The sequence below is a fragment of the Neovison vison genome, chromosome 13 (assembly GCF_020171115.1).
Source record: "Neovison vison isolate M4711 chromosome 13, ASM_NN_V1, whole genome shotgun sequence".
NCBI classification, from domain to species: domain Eukaryota; kingdom Metazoa; phylum Chordata; class Mammalia; order Carnivora; family Mustelidae; genus Neogale; species Neogale vison.
In genome coordinates this window covers 2,172,509-2,186,106 of record NC_058103.1, presented here as the reverse complement: position 1 = coordinate 2,186,106, position 13,598 = coordinate 2,172,509, and the positions used below count along the sequence as shown (strand labels likewise).

General features: G+C 69.0%; 1 protein-coding gene across 2 annotated transcripts in view; it reads left to right on the top strand.

The window, feature by feature from the left end:
- KIF26A (kinesin family member 26A) overlaps positions 1-9,656 on the top strand; it is a 36,486-nt gene extending 26,830 nt beyond the window's left edge. Inside the window, exons 5-15 of one of the 2 annotated variants that reach the window (XM_044230608.1) lie at positions 2,171-2,380; positions 2,863-2,956; positions 3,226-3,488; positions 3,607-3,772; positions 3,928-4,090; positions 4,370-4,532; positions 4,884-7,710; positions 8,320-8,525; positions 8,653-8,673; positions 9,046-9,196; positions 9,413-9,656. In XM_044230608.1, the coding sequence (XP_044086543.1) occupies positions 2,171-2,380; positions 2,863-2,956; positions 3,226-3,488; positions 3,607-3,772; positions 3,928-4,090; positions 4,370-4,532; positions 4,884-7,710; positions 8,320-8,525; positions 8,653-8,673; positions 9,046-9,196; positions 9,413-9,594 (4,446 nt within the window). In that variant the 3' untranslated portion in view covers positions 9,595-9,656. The remainder of the gene's footprint in view (positions 1-2,170; positions 2,381-2,862; positions 2,957-3,225; positions 3,489-3,606; positions 3,773-3,927; positions 4,091-4,369; positions 4,533-4,883; positions 7,711-8,319; positions 8,526-8,652; positions 8,674-9,045; positions 9,197-9,412) is intronic. The other variant, XM_044230609.1, reaches the window with a different exon arrangement.
- Positions 9,657-13,598: the final 3,942 nt, after the last annotated feature.

The window sequence follows — 13,598 nt, the reverse complement described above, 5'->3', positions numbered from 1 at the left end:
GGGGCCGTTTCTGTGCTGCAAGAGCCCCTCCTCAGCCCCCCAGGAACCCCTTCCAATCTGCACAACCCATTTGGCTCCTGAAGTGGCCAGGAGTTCATGCTGAAAAAAAATTGCCAGAAATTACCGGGAAGTGCACATTTTTGCCTGCTTGGCGGCAGCCTTTGGAAATGAAGTAGTTTTGTTCCTGTCGTAGGGAATAAAAGAATCGATTCTCGCCCAGGTTCGGGGAGTGCGGCGGGAAAGCGTTTCTTAGGCTTCTCCCCTGAGAGAGCGTCCCCTCCTTCCTGGAGCAATTTTGCATGTCAATTTGCCACGTGCTGAAGGGGAGGAGATGGGCCTCGTGCGTGCGAACTACCCACAGTAAACCAATTCCGCCGCGTTATGTATCTGTCACTTACAATTAAACCCGTGAAAAATATTGGCTCTGAAATGAGTCGGGTAATTTGATTTATGCCGTAGTGGAGAAATCGAAGGTTTCATGGGGGAGCGGAAGGTGGTGTCCTTCAGCAGAACGTCGCGTCTGGTGTCCCTCCCTACAGGGGCCCTAGAGCCCTGGGGCTCCTCTGGGTCAGGGGGTGCCCCCGGGGCCGGGCAGAAGATGCAGCTCGGGCTGGTTCTTCTCCATGCGGGTTTCAGGGTGTCTGTAGCACAGCGCGCCAGGCGCTTGTGTCCAGGTCCAAGCCCCCCTCCCTGCTGAACCTCTCTTCCCTCGAGGGTGTTGGGGCTGGTGGCCCGGCCATGGGGACACCTGTCTTCTGCAGACCCGGCACAGGGTGGGGGGCGGGGGGCACACTTGTGTGTCTGTTTTTGTATTTTAGGGTCACACGGGAGCAGAGGCTGCTTGGTCCCTGACCAGGGCCCCCAAGCTAAGGCCCTGTTCTGTCCCCTGTGCTCCCGACCTGCGCCCCCTGGCCAGGCCTCAGTGTCTCCAGCTCCCCCCGTCAGAGCTGAGCTCTCCCTCCGGGAGGACCACCATGTGCGTCCTTCCTGCCGGCCCCCGGATGCCGCCGGGCCTGGGCTTTGAGTTGGGCTCCCTAGCTGGCTCTGGGGTCAGAGCCCTGGTCCCCTAGGCCATCCCCCTTGTGTGCCTTTGTTCCTCCCGTCAGGCGTTGCTGTCGGGGAGTCAGGGCGGGGAGATGCACTCAGGGCTCCCGATTGGCCTGGGGAGTGGGCTGGGGGGCTCTGTGGAGGAGGCAGAGGCCCGACTGGCCTGGGGGCAGGAGCTGCCAGCTGAGGTTGGGAGATGGGGGTGCAGGGAGGGCCAGGGCGTGGGACATGCACCCCTGGGGAGCCCTCTGAGAAGGGTCCCTGTTGGCTGGGACTCTGGGCTTTGTTGTGGGGCCTGTTCTGCTCGCCCCTCTGGCTTCCCGTCTCCCTCTGCCCTCGGTTTGGGATCTGGGATTGGAGGAGAACCACCCTCAGGCTGTGTGACCTGGTGTCACAGTCAACTTGTCCACATGTTTCCTCCCTCCTTAAGCCTCAGTGGGCCTGGGCTGGGGGTGGCCGGGCCGGCCGGTGGCTAGGGAAGCCGGAGGAGCTGCGCCCTGGGTGTGGGGCTGCTTCTGGTCCCCGAAGCTCTGTGCCTCCGGGTTGAGCTCACTTAGCTTCCAGCTCTGCCTCGGACACAGCGGAGGGTGTGGAGGAACCCCAGGTCAAGGGCAGGTGGGGTGCCCTTGGCTACCATCTCACACTTTCGTCCCTCTGTTCACTGAGCCGCCAGGAGCCTTTTTCACGTTGGTTGCATCACCATCCCCCACCACTGTCCTGCCCGCCCAGCCCAGTGCTCTGTGGACCCCTCCCTGCCCTCCGCGACCTCTGCTCCCCTGTCCTGCGTCATCACGTCCTCCCCCGTTCTTCCCCACCTCCTGCTCCTGTATGCACGGCCCCCCCACCACACCCTTGTGCCCCCCTGTCCTGGCCCCTCCTCCTCTGCTGACCGCCCCGCACCAGTTTCCCAATGAGCCTTGCTTTCTGCCTGCCTGGCTGATCTCATAAGGGACCTGCCGTGGCCAGAGCTGGGACGCAGGCACCCGCATTCCTGCGGTGGGGATCCCCGTGCCGAGGCCTGGCCCGCTGTCTCAGCTCGCGCGAGCTCTTCCTGGCCTATAATTAGCGGCCGCTGGGCGGGTGGGCGGCGGCTCAGGCGATCGCTCCCGCCCGCCTCCTGCAGGTGAAGGTCATGCTGCGGGTCTGGCCCGCACAGGGGGCGCAGCCCTCGGCCGAGTCCGCGTCCTTCCTGAAGGTGGACCCACGCAAGAAGCAGGTGACCCTGTACGACCAGGCTGCTGGGCCCCCCGGCAGCTCGGGCCCCCGACGAGCCTCCACCGCGGCTCCCAAGATGTTTGCCTTCGACGCCGTCTTCCCCCAGGACTCGGAGCAGGTGAGGGGCCGGCCCCAGGCCTGCCCTTGCTTCTGGTGCCCGGGGAGGAAAAGGAGGGGGTGCGAGCGAGGCCCAGTGGTCCGGGCCCGGCCTGCGGTGTGTTTCCCTCCTTGGCTCGGGCCTGGGGTCCTCCTCCCCTTCTCCTGGCGCTGTTGTGGGGCCGTTTGCAGAAGTGCTGGATTTTCCGTGGGCTCCGGGGGAGGTTTGGGAGCAGGGTTTGCTGTCTGCCGGGTGCACGTGAGCATCGGGGGTGCGGAGAGGTCCTTGTCTCAGGTTGCCCCACGAGGGCGGGTGAGCTGTGTGCCCGACTGGCCCACGCCGTGTGTGTCCTGCGCGTGCGTGGTGAGCTCCGAGAGCCGGGGCCCGTGTCCCGCCTGCTGAGCCGCCGGCCGGCGTGGGATGGGGACAGGCAGGCGTGTGGGAGGCCGGGTGTCGGCCCCGCGACCCCCGTGCCAGCCTGGTGCCCTGTGCCCCTCTCTCAGGCTGAGGTCTGCTCGGGGACCGTGGCTGACGTGCTCCAGTCCGTGGTCAGTGGGGCTGACGGCTGCATTTTTTCCTTCGGCCACACGAGCCTTGGTAAGCGTCCCCCCATCTTTCCTGTCCGCAGTCTCTGGGCCTCATTTTGCAGGAAGGACGGGGGAAATGGGTTGTCCCATGCGGGCAGTGGGTGGGCCCAGGACCGGGGGTGGGGGCACGTGGAGAGAAAGCCCCCGGCAGTCCTAGGAGGCAGGGGGACCCTGGTCTCAGTGTCCCCAGGTCGGACCTGGGAGGCAGCTGGGCGTGGCTGGGCTCTGAGGGCGTGTCAGGGTGAATGTAGGGACCTGACGCGTCCGTGCGCCCCCCAGGCAAGTCCTACACCATGATCGGGAAGGACAGCTCGCCCCAGAGCCTGGGCGTTGTGCCCTGCGCCATTTCCTGGCTCTTCAGGCTCATCGAGGAGCGTAGGGAGAGGACGGGCACCCGCTTCTCAGTGCGCGTGTCTGCGGCGGAGGTGTCCGGCCCCGACGAGAGCCTGCGGGACCTGCTGGCCGAGGTGGCCTCCGGCAGCCTCCAGGACGCCCAGTCCCCGGGCGTGTACCTGCGGGAGGACCCTGGGTGTGGGGTTCAGGTACGCCACCGGCTCCGCGGCCATGGGGTGGGGGGGCAGGGCCACGGGTCCTGGGGGACAGTGAGGACGGCCTCCGGGAGGCAGGCCCGAGTTCCAGCTTGCGCACTGCCCTCCCCAGCTGCCAAACCAGAGCGAGCTTCGGGCGCCCACGGCGGAGAAGGCCGGCCTGTACCTGGACGCGGCGCTGGCGGCCCGCAGCTCCCGCCGGCCCGGCTGTGGCTCGCACCTGGTCTTCACGCTGCACGTCTACCAGTACCGCGTGGAGAAGTGCGGCCGCGGCGGGAGTAGGTGTCGGCTCGCGCGTCCCCGCCTGCCCTCCCCGCGGTGCCTGGGGTTGGGGGAGCCCAGGGATCCGGGGGATCCGGGCGTCCGGGGGCCTGGGGGTCTGGGATCAGGGGATCCAGGGCTGCTCCCCCACCTTCCCGCCCTGTGCTTTCAGTGTCTGGAGGCCGCAGCCGCCTGCACCTCATCGACCTGGGCGGGTGTGAGGGGGCGCCTGGCCGGGGCGGGGAGGCCCCCGGGGGACCCTCGTGTCTGCCTCTGTCCGCCTTGGGCAGTGTCATCCTGGCCCTGGTCAGCGGAGCCAAGCACGTGCCCTATAGGTGAGTGGCGGGCTCCTTGGCGGGTAGTGGCGAGGTGGCCCCCAGGAGCTAGTCAAGGGCACGGCAGGCGCACCCAGGGTGCCTGGACCCCTGAGCTCCTGGGGCCTGGCTGCCCGAGGGCCAGATGCCAGAGCTGGGCCTGGGCTCCAGGCATGACCCCGTCCCGGGGAGAGGCCTGCCTCCTTCCTTCCCCTCTGCCCCGCCGCACCCCCATGCCCAGCCTCCCGCCCTGACCTCCCCTCCCCAGGCCTGCAGCCTCTGAGCGCCCCTCGCCCCCAGGGAGCACAGGCTCACCCTGCTGCTGCGTGAGTGCTTGGCGGCCCCCAGCTGCCGGACCACCATGATCGCCCACGTCTCGGACGCACCCGCGCGCCACGCCGAGACGCTCAGCACCGTGCAGATCGCTGCCCGCGTCCACCGGCTACGCAGGAAGAAAGTCAAGGTTGGCTCTGTCTCCTGCCTGCCCCTCCCGCCCCCGAGAGCCCTGTGAGGGCCCCTGCCCAGCATGGTGAGGGACCTGCCGTCCATCCCTGGCTGGGCTCCCCGTGTGCCCCTGGACAAAGCAGGGGGCTGTGCCCCAAATCACCTGGCACCCAGGGCGGCACTGGAACCGCTCCCAAGGGGGGCCTACGGTTGCCGTGTACCCGCTGGGGGTGGCCCGTGTCCCTCCGGAGCCAGCCAGCAGGGCACTCCCTGGGCAGCCTTCGGCGGGAGCATGTCCTTCCCCCAGCTGGGATGGGTGGATGGGGCGGTGGGGAAGGTGACCACTCACGCAGGCCTACTCTGTCCCCAGTACGCGTCCAGCTCCTCCGGTGGGGACAGCTCCTGTGAGGAGGGCCGTGCCCGCCGCCCCCCGCACCTGCGGCCCTTCCACCCCCGCTCCGTGGCCTCGGAGCCCAGCCGCCTGGCCTCCAGCTCGCCCGGAGACCCCGACTACTCCTCCAGCAGCGAGCAGTCCTGCGACACGGTCATCTACGTGGGGCCCGGCGGGGCAGCCCTGTCAGACCGCGAGCTCACCGACGACGAAGGGCCGCCCGACTTCGTGCCCATCATCCCCGCGCTCCGCCGCCGCCGGCCCTCTGAGGGCCCGAGGGACGCCGACCACTTTCGCTGCCGCACCTTCGCGGAGCTGCAGGAGCGGCTGGAGGGCATCGACGGCAGCGAGGGCCCCGGCGGAGCCCTGGGTGTGCCCGGAGCAGCCCAGGCCAGCCCGGCCTGTGGGGGCAGGAGGCCCTCACCGCCCGAGGCCGGCGCTCCCAGGAAGGCGGCGGGCTCCCCGCTGGCGGCTGGCACGCCTCGAGGCAGCCCCGCCCCAGACGCCTGCCGGGGTGCCCTGGAGCCCGCTAAGGCTGGTGCCGACCGGAGGGATCTGCTGGTGCCGGACAAGGCCGCTGGGGTCGGGGGTAGGAAGCCACTGCCCAGCCCGGCCCCTCCGCCTCCTCGGCAGCTGGAAGCCAGCAGAGCGCCGGAGGACCCGGGGGGAGGGAGCGCGGACGGCGTGCTGCGGACGCCCCCCGTGGGCAGGAGTGGGCAGGCGGGCAGCCCCCGGCCCCCCGCACACGGCCGCCGTCTGGAGCGGAGCCTGCTGACCACCACGGTGACACTGCAGCAGCCCGTGGAGCTCAATGGCGAGGACGAGCTGGTGTTCACGGTGGTGGAGGAGCTGTCCCTGGGGGCGCTGGCCGGCTCCGACCGCCCCAGCAGCCTGGCCAGCTTCGGCAGCAATTGCTCTCTGCAGGCCGTAGCCTCAGGGTCCAGGCCGGTCAGCATCATCAGCAGCATCAACGACGAGTTCGACGCTTACACCGCACAGGCTGCGGGCGCGCCCTCGGAGGGGGCGGGCTGGACTGGGAGCAGCCAGGGCACCTCGGTCAGTTCCTGGCTCAGCGAGGTCAGCATCTGCACGGACGACCGCCGCAGCCCCGCGCCCCCGCCTACCTTCCGGGCTGGCCAGGACTCGCCAGCAGGGCCCGACCCCCTGGGCACCCCTGTCCCGGGCGGCTCCCCGGACGAGGGCAGCTGTCGGTTCCCGGAGCACAGCAGACCGGACGGTCCTGGCCCGGCCCAGAGTCCTCGCCCTGGGGACGTGGCTTCTGCGGCCCCCGCCCGACCTGGTAGGGAGTCCCCAGCCGCATCCCCATGGGGGGCGGCTCCCGCACAGACGATCCACTCCAGCCTCCCCCGGAAACCGAGGACTTCCTCAGCGGCCGGTCGTGCAGGCTGCAGTCGCCTGGCCCCGAGCCCACCCGGCCCCGGAGGCCTCTTCGAGGACCCCTGGCTGCTCCGGGCAGACGAATGTGGCCCGTGCCAGGGGCCCTCGGCCGGCAGGGCCCCCAGCCCAGCCCCAGTGCTGGCTTGTGCCCGGAGGGTGGTGGACGGCTGTGAAGTGGCAGCCGGGGCGGCCCAGAGGCCAGAGGCCATAGCCCAGATACCCCCGCTGCGGAGGGGGGCCAGCACGCTGGGTGTGACCACACCCGCCGCATCCTGCAGGGACGTCCTGGCGGCCGCGGCCGCCTCTCTGGGCAACCCGAAGGCTGCCCCCAGCAGTAAGCGGAGCGTGGCTCCCAAGGGAAGCCTCTTCACGAGGCCTGGCGGGGCGGCCCCCCCCGCCCCTCCTGTGCGCAAATCCAGCCTGGAACAGAAGAGTAGCCCAGCGCTGGCTGCTCCCCAGGGCGGGGGCCTGCCCCGGGCTGCGGCTGTTGCCCTTCCCCGAGGAGAGGAGGAGGCCAGGGCTGGGAGCCGGGCTGACCCTTCCGTCGCCAAGGCCACGTCCAGCCTGAAGGCCCGGGTGGGCAAGGTGGAAGCCGTGAGCCGGCCCAGCGCCCATGGCTCTCTCGAGCGGTGCGAGGGCCCGGCGCACGGCAAGGCCAGGGAGGCTCCTGGGAGGGCCCGGGCTGTGCCCAGGTTGGGTGTTCCGTCCCCCAGCCCCGTGCCTGGGCCTGCTCCAGCCTGTAGGGGCAGCCCGGCCAAAGGTGTGGGGGCCCCTAAGCCCCCAGCGGGCGGGAGCAAGGGCCGCAGTCCAGCAGTGGGTGGGTCGAGGGCCTTGTGTGCTCCCGTGAAGCCACTGACCCCAGCGGTGGGCAGGACCCCCGGTGGCCCCGTGATGGCTCCCCGGGCGGCCCCGCGGGCTGTGCCTGGTGTCGGGGCCAAGGCCAGCCGGGGCACCATCATGGGCACCAGGCAGGCGCTCCGGGCCGCCCACAGCCGCGTCAACGAGCTGGCGGCCAGCGGTGCCCCCGGCAGAGGTGGTCCCTCTTGGGGCTCGGCGGACTCGGACAGCGGCAGCGACAGTGGCGTGAATGTGGGGGAGGAGCGGCTACCCGCTGTCCCCGCGCTGCCCTCCCCCTACAGCAAGGTCACGGCTCCGCGGCGGCCCCAGCGCTGCAGCAGTGGCCACGGCAGCGACAACAGCAGCGTGCTGAGCGGCGAGCTCCCGCCCGCCATGGGCCGCACGGCGCTCTTCTATCACAGCGGCGGCAGCAGCGGCTACGAGAGCGTGCTGCGTGACAGCGAGGCCACCGGCAGCGCCTCGTCCGCGCCCGACTCCATGAGTGACAGCGGGGCCGCCTCGCCGGGGGCCCGCTCCCGCAGCCTCAGGTCCCCCAAGAAGAGGGCCGCAGGTGGGTGTGCGTGCGACCCCCACTGGGCCCCCTTCTGCCCCGCGCGGTCCCCGAGGTTTGGGCCACCCCTGTCGGAGCCAGCTGCTGGGGGCCGGCGTCGCAGGTCACCCCGGTGGGGCGTAGGGGTCAGGGGAGGCCTTGGGTGTAGGGCACTTGGCCTGGGGTCTCTTGGGCTCAGGCCCAGCTGCCTGGGAGCCCCACAGCCAGTGTGGCGGGGGGACCCGGTGGGTTGGGCCAGCTTCTTGCTATGCACGTGGTGGAGGAAGTGGGCCAGCGGCTGGGGCGGGGAGCAGGGAGGGACGTCCTGGGAGACGTGGCAGGGGCGCCACTTGGGCCTGGGGGACTGGCGGGAGGGCTGAGGACCCGGTCGGGGGGGGCGGTGGGAGTAGGGGGTGTTGAGCGGGGCCTCGGCGTGACTGGGGTGTTGAGGGCTGTCTCCAGGAGAGGCCAGCCAAGAGGCTGCCCCCGTGTGGGGCCGCTGGGGCAGCTGTCCAGGCGAGAGGGGGCCTGTAAGGGCTGGGGATTTCCGGACGAGCCCCTGGCCAGGCGCGAAGTCCTGGGAGCGGGCCCCAGACCCCGCTCACCCAGCACCCTGGCTCTCTGCTTCAGGTCCACAGCGGAGACGGCTGATCCCGGCCCCCATGCCGGACACTGCTGCCCTGGGCCGCAAGCCCGGCCTCCCTGGCCAGTGGGTGGACCTGCCGCCGCCCCTGGCCGGCTCCCTGAAGGAGCCCTTCGAGATCAAGGTCTATGAGATCGACGACGTGGAGCGTCTGCAGCGGCACCGGCCGCCCCCGAGGGAGGACCCGGCTGAGGTCAGGGCCGGCGGGGCCTGGGGCCTGGGGTGGGGGGCTGGTGCGGAGAGGTCCTGGGATGGTGGGGTGGGCCCCCTGGGGGTTGGCCCAGCAGCCAGCTGAGCTTGCCTTCCCCTCCTGCCCGCAGCCCTCCCAGGACGTGGAGAAGGTAGGAACCAGCCCTCCCATCCCTGAAGCCGTGGTGGCCACCGATGCCCACCTTGGGCCAAGTGGGTGGCCGGAAGGGTCCTGAGGTCACCACGGTTGTCCCGTGGAGCTGCCCTGCTGAAGGGTCTCCCACAGCTGGGCCCCTTCGTCCTGGGCCCGGGTCCCAGGCAAGCCTTGGCAGGGTACTCTGAGAGCGTCTGGCCTGAGCCTCACCTGTGGGGGACCTGGGGCTGACCCTGCCCTCCTTTGAGGCCGCACTGTAGGTTTGCCCGGGCCCGGAGGCTGGAGGAGGGTGTCACGGCCAAAGCCCGGGACGCCGGGAGACCCCGTCGTCCTATAGGCCTGAGTCTCCTGCCTGCCCCTTGCCCCCCAGGGTCTGGTGTGCGCCAGCGCCCGGCTTCGGCTGGCGGAGCGCAGGCAGCAGCGGCTGCGGGAGGTACAGGCCAAGCACGAGCAGCTGTGCGGGGAGCTGGCGGAGACCCAGGGCCGGCTGATGCTGGAGCAAGGCCGCTGGCTGGAGCAGTGTGAGTCCCCCGGCCCCGGGGAGGCAAGGCTTGCAGGACCCTGATCCCTGCCCTCTGCCCTGGTTCGCCTCGCCTGCTCTCCATCCCCAAGCCAGGCGCTTCCCTCGAGAGCTCCGGCCGGCCTCCTTCACCTTGGCCCAGACAGGGACCCAGACGCTGGGTGGGGGGCGACGCCTGTCCTTGGCCGCTGACCCACTGCTCACTGTCCCTCCCCAGTCGAGGTGGACCCGGAGCTGCAGCCCGAGTCGGCAGAGTACTTGGCGGCCCTGGAGCACGCCACGGCCGCTCTGGAGCAGTGCGTGAATGTGTGCAAGGCCCACGTCATGATGGTCACCTGCTTCGACATCAGCGTGGCCTCCCCCGCCGGCCCGCCGGCGCTGCAGGAGGTGGACGTCTGAGGCTGGGCCCCGGGACGCCGGGAGGGCACGTGGGATGGAGCGAGGACGTGGCAGGGGTCAGAGGGATGAGGGTGTGGAGGGCTGGGGGCCGGCCCAGTGGGTGGGGGGGCTCTGAGGCGATGAGCAGGAGGGAGGGGTTGGCCAGGCGGAGCGGGCGGTGGAGGGGGAGTGAGCGCATGTGCCAGAGACGAGACGGTCACCACCCAGACAGCAACGCAAGTGCCTTTAACCTTGAATCGACTTCTCTCTTTTTGCGTTTGGTGCTAAGGACTCAAGACACCAGCAGACCGTGTGCTCAGGCTGTGGCCTGGGCAGCGGCAGGGGGCCGTCCGGGGCCAGGCCGGGCCCCTTCCCAGCCAAGCAGTTTCATGTAGCAGGACTGCTCTGGGCCCCGCCGGCCCAAGGGTCAGGATGCAGGACTCTTCCTTTACAGCTGTTTCCTCTCGGCAGAACCGGCCCTGGGGGTCACCAGACCACGGTCTGCGTCCTTGCTGTGGATCGTGTGGGGCGTGGGGTCCCCCGGGGGGGATGGCCCGTGTTCCCAACCCCCCGGGACCTGCTCTGTCCTGAGGATACAGAGAGGGCAGCGCCCACAAGGCGCCTTCTTCTACGGCAGGAATTCTTACCAAAACCACAAGCAAAAAACAAAACCAACATACACACACACACAATGGGGGGGGGTAAGGGTTTTGTAAAGGTTCTGTTAGGTTCATATTTTTATATCATTTTGCCTATAAATGCAGTATTTGCAGTGGGAATTTGGAGACAAATGATCTATGTTTTTATGGTTTTCTATGGAAGGTATCCCTCAGGCCAGGTTCTTTCTGGGGGGGCGCCCGGTGGGGGCAGGGGTCCGTGGGGGGCTCTTCTTGCCCAATGCAGACCGGGAGGGCGCCTGCCGACGTACGTGTATCCCCGTCACAATGGGCTCTGTTTTCTGACCCTTGTGCATTTTCTAGGGGCTCTCAGACCTGTGTACAAATATGTAGATAACCTCTTGCTACGGCTTTTATTTGTGAATAAAAGACACATCCGTTGTTAAAATGGCTCCTGAGCTCACTGGGTGCGCTGCCCTCCGAGGGTCCTGGGGCGATGGGGCCTCAGACCACTGGGGACACGTCTTCAGGACAGCAGGAGACCTGCCTTCTGCCTGCTGGCCCTGCGGGGACCAGCCTTGCAGGCGAGCGGGGGCAGAGCTGTGACGGACGGACGGCAGGAAGGGCCTCCAGCCAGGCTGGGACTCTCACCCCATTCCTCCCCTGACCCCCTCCCTGACCCCCTCCCTGACCCCCTTCCTGAGCTCCTCCGTCTGAACAGCTCTTGGGGTCCCCAGGCTGAGGCAGGGATCCCAGGGCCAGGCTGGTGGGCTCCCGGGCTCTTCCCAGGGGTTGTGCTCACTGAGGAAACTGAGGCAGGTACTGGAGTGGCGCCCGGAGAGCCTCACCTCCTTCCCTCGGCCCCGCCTGTCTTTCCAGGAGACGGGTGAGTAGACACACTGGACACACCGGGCGCAGGACCCCCGGAGCTGGCAGGAGCCTGCGCTGGACGTGGCTACCCCGCCCAGCCCCCACCTCCCTGCCGGCCTCGGTCGCTCCAGCCTGTGCTCGAACCGGGGTCCTGGGCAAGCCCGGCTGCTGTCCCCACCCCAGCTGGGGGCCCCCCAGACTCTGGTGCGGGCACCGTGGCCCCTCGCAGCCGGCGGGGCCCTTTTTAGTGAGGTCTGGGACTCCCCTTCCGGGACATCACACCGTGTGTGGCCTCTGCCTGCATTCCCGACCTCCACGGGGCCTTGAGAGCGTGGGGTACAGTGAGTCACTGCTGCTCCCCACCATCAGGCGCAGGGCTGGGCCTCCGTGGGGCCTTGGGAAATACTTGCTGGAGGAAAGAATGAATGAATGAGCAAGTGAGTGAAGTTTCTCTTCAAGGGGGAGGTCCAGCCGGGCGCAGAGGCCACAGCGTCTGCAAAGTGCTTCCTTGGACCCTACCCGCCCCCCGTCCTTGGAGTCTATCACATAGAGCCCCCTGCCCCAGACCGCCTTCCTGCTCCCTGCTGTCAACGGCACTCGACCCCCACGCCTGGGATCAGGGTCCCGTGTCCACTGGGGCATCAGGAGGCCCAGACCAGCCCCGGGGGTCTCCCTTTCTCTTCTGAGGCTGGGTCTGGCCCCCAGCAGGAGCCCAGCCCCACACCACGGCCACCAAGCCTGCTTCTCCGCCTCTGAACTTGGGAGGGTCTGAGGGGTCGAGGGGGGTGTGGCAGGCATACGTGGGGAGATAGAGCCCTTGGGACCGGATATCCGAGGACGGGCTGAGAAGCCCAACCTGGTTGTGGCACCCATGGGCCTGGTCTCGCTCATTGTGACCCACGGTCTGACCTTGCTCTGTGGAGGTGGTGGCCTGGCCTGGGGACCCCCTCCATCCTGAGAGACCAGGGCCATGCTGGGGCTTGGGGGGCAGGTCACCCGGGAAGCTGGGGAGACCGGCCATGTTGCCTGGACAGCCGTGCCGGAACTGTGTGGGGGATGCCGCGTGGTCCCTTCCTCCTGCGGGGAATGTGCCTTGCTCCTCCTCCCACCCCTCCATTCCTGGAGGAGCCCCTTCTGCCCTTGACCTTCTCTAACTCCCCACCCCAGCCCCTGTCCTGGCTGGGGGGGGCTCTGTGGAGCAGGCCCAGGCTGGAGATGGCTGACCTTGGGGGCCAGCCGCTGGAGCCGACTTCCCACAGTCCAGGGGAGGCTCTGGGAGGGCGGTGCCTGCTCTCTGGGCCGGGAAGCCCCTGTCCTGGGGGCAGCCTGGGAGCGCCTTTCATCTGGGATATCAAAGCCCTCAGCCCTGTCATTACAGGCTGGGAACCCCGCTCGGTGCCCATTTTATGGATGGGAAAGCTGCTGCCGCCCGGGACCCAGCTCTGACGAAGCCGAGGCAGCCCTGTGTCCGGGCCCCTGTCAGGGGTCCGTGGGCATCTTGCTCGGAGCCCCAGTGTGGGCGCCATCACCTCCAGCTCCCATTTTTGTGTTCGTTCTTCTTAGTGGGGGTGGGGGGTGGGGTGCAGAGTCCTCAGGGTCAAACAGAGACTGTTCTCTGTGGGGCGAGGGTCAGCCCACCGTGGAGGGGGCGTGCTGCCCAGGGGAGGCCGAAGTGCCCGCCTGGGCCATCTGGGGACAAGGACCGGAGCGGCCCAGGTGGCATCTCTCCTGGCCTCCGAGGCCAGCCTGGCGCCCGGCCAGCCTGCTCCCTGGGGTGAGGTGCCCGCCTGACTCACTCTGCGGGTCCAGGCCTGCTCTGCCCGCCCTGCCCACCCCGGCCCCGGGCACTGGGAGGCCACCTAGGAAGGTGGGGCCAGGTGGAGGTCAGGCAGGACTGGATGCCCGTGGACGGGGGCTCAGGGACCGACCAGGAGTGGCTGGGAACAGGCCAGAGCCAAAGTGGGGGCGGGCAGCTGGGGCAGGCGCAGGGTGCCTGGCCTGCAGCCCCCAGGCAGTGGCTCCCCTGGGGTCCAGAGCCTGCCCCCTCCTTCCTGGGCCTTACTCTGGGCAAAGGGGCACCATGACCTCCCTGACGGGGGACCTGGAGCTTCCAGAGTAAGTGTTTGGCTGTGCGCCCCCTCTTCTGACCCCTGGATCACAGCCAGGGCCATGGGGAGGGGCCCTGGCCCTGCAGCCTGGTGGCAGTGGCTCGAGGTGCTGTGTCCTAAATCAATAGTAGGGTCCCATCCAGGGCCTGTGCCCCTGCCTGTCAGGGCACTGGGTGCTTTGCTGAGTGAGGTCTGGGGCTGAGAAGGCGTCGAGGGCAGGGGTGCCTCAGTCTCCTCCGCAGACTTGGAGAGTGGGCTCATGGCGGGGGTCTCTCCAGCCCTGGGTCTCCCGCAGTGCCAACCCACACCTGCCTCCAGCTGCCTGGTGCCATCCGGGGCACATGGGCTGCCTGGGGGTGCACCGTCCAGGGGGGCTGAGCACCCCACCTTGGGGCCTCCCTGCAGCCCTGGGTGGGGGAGGGCTGGTCTC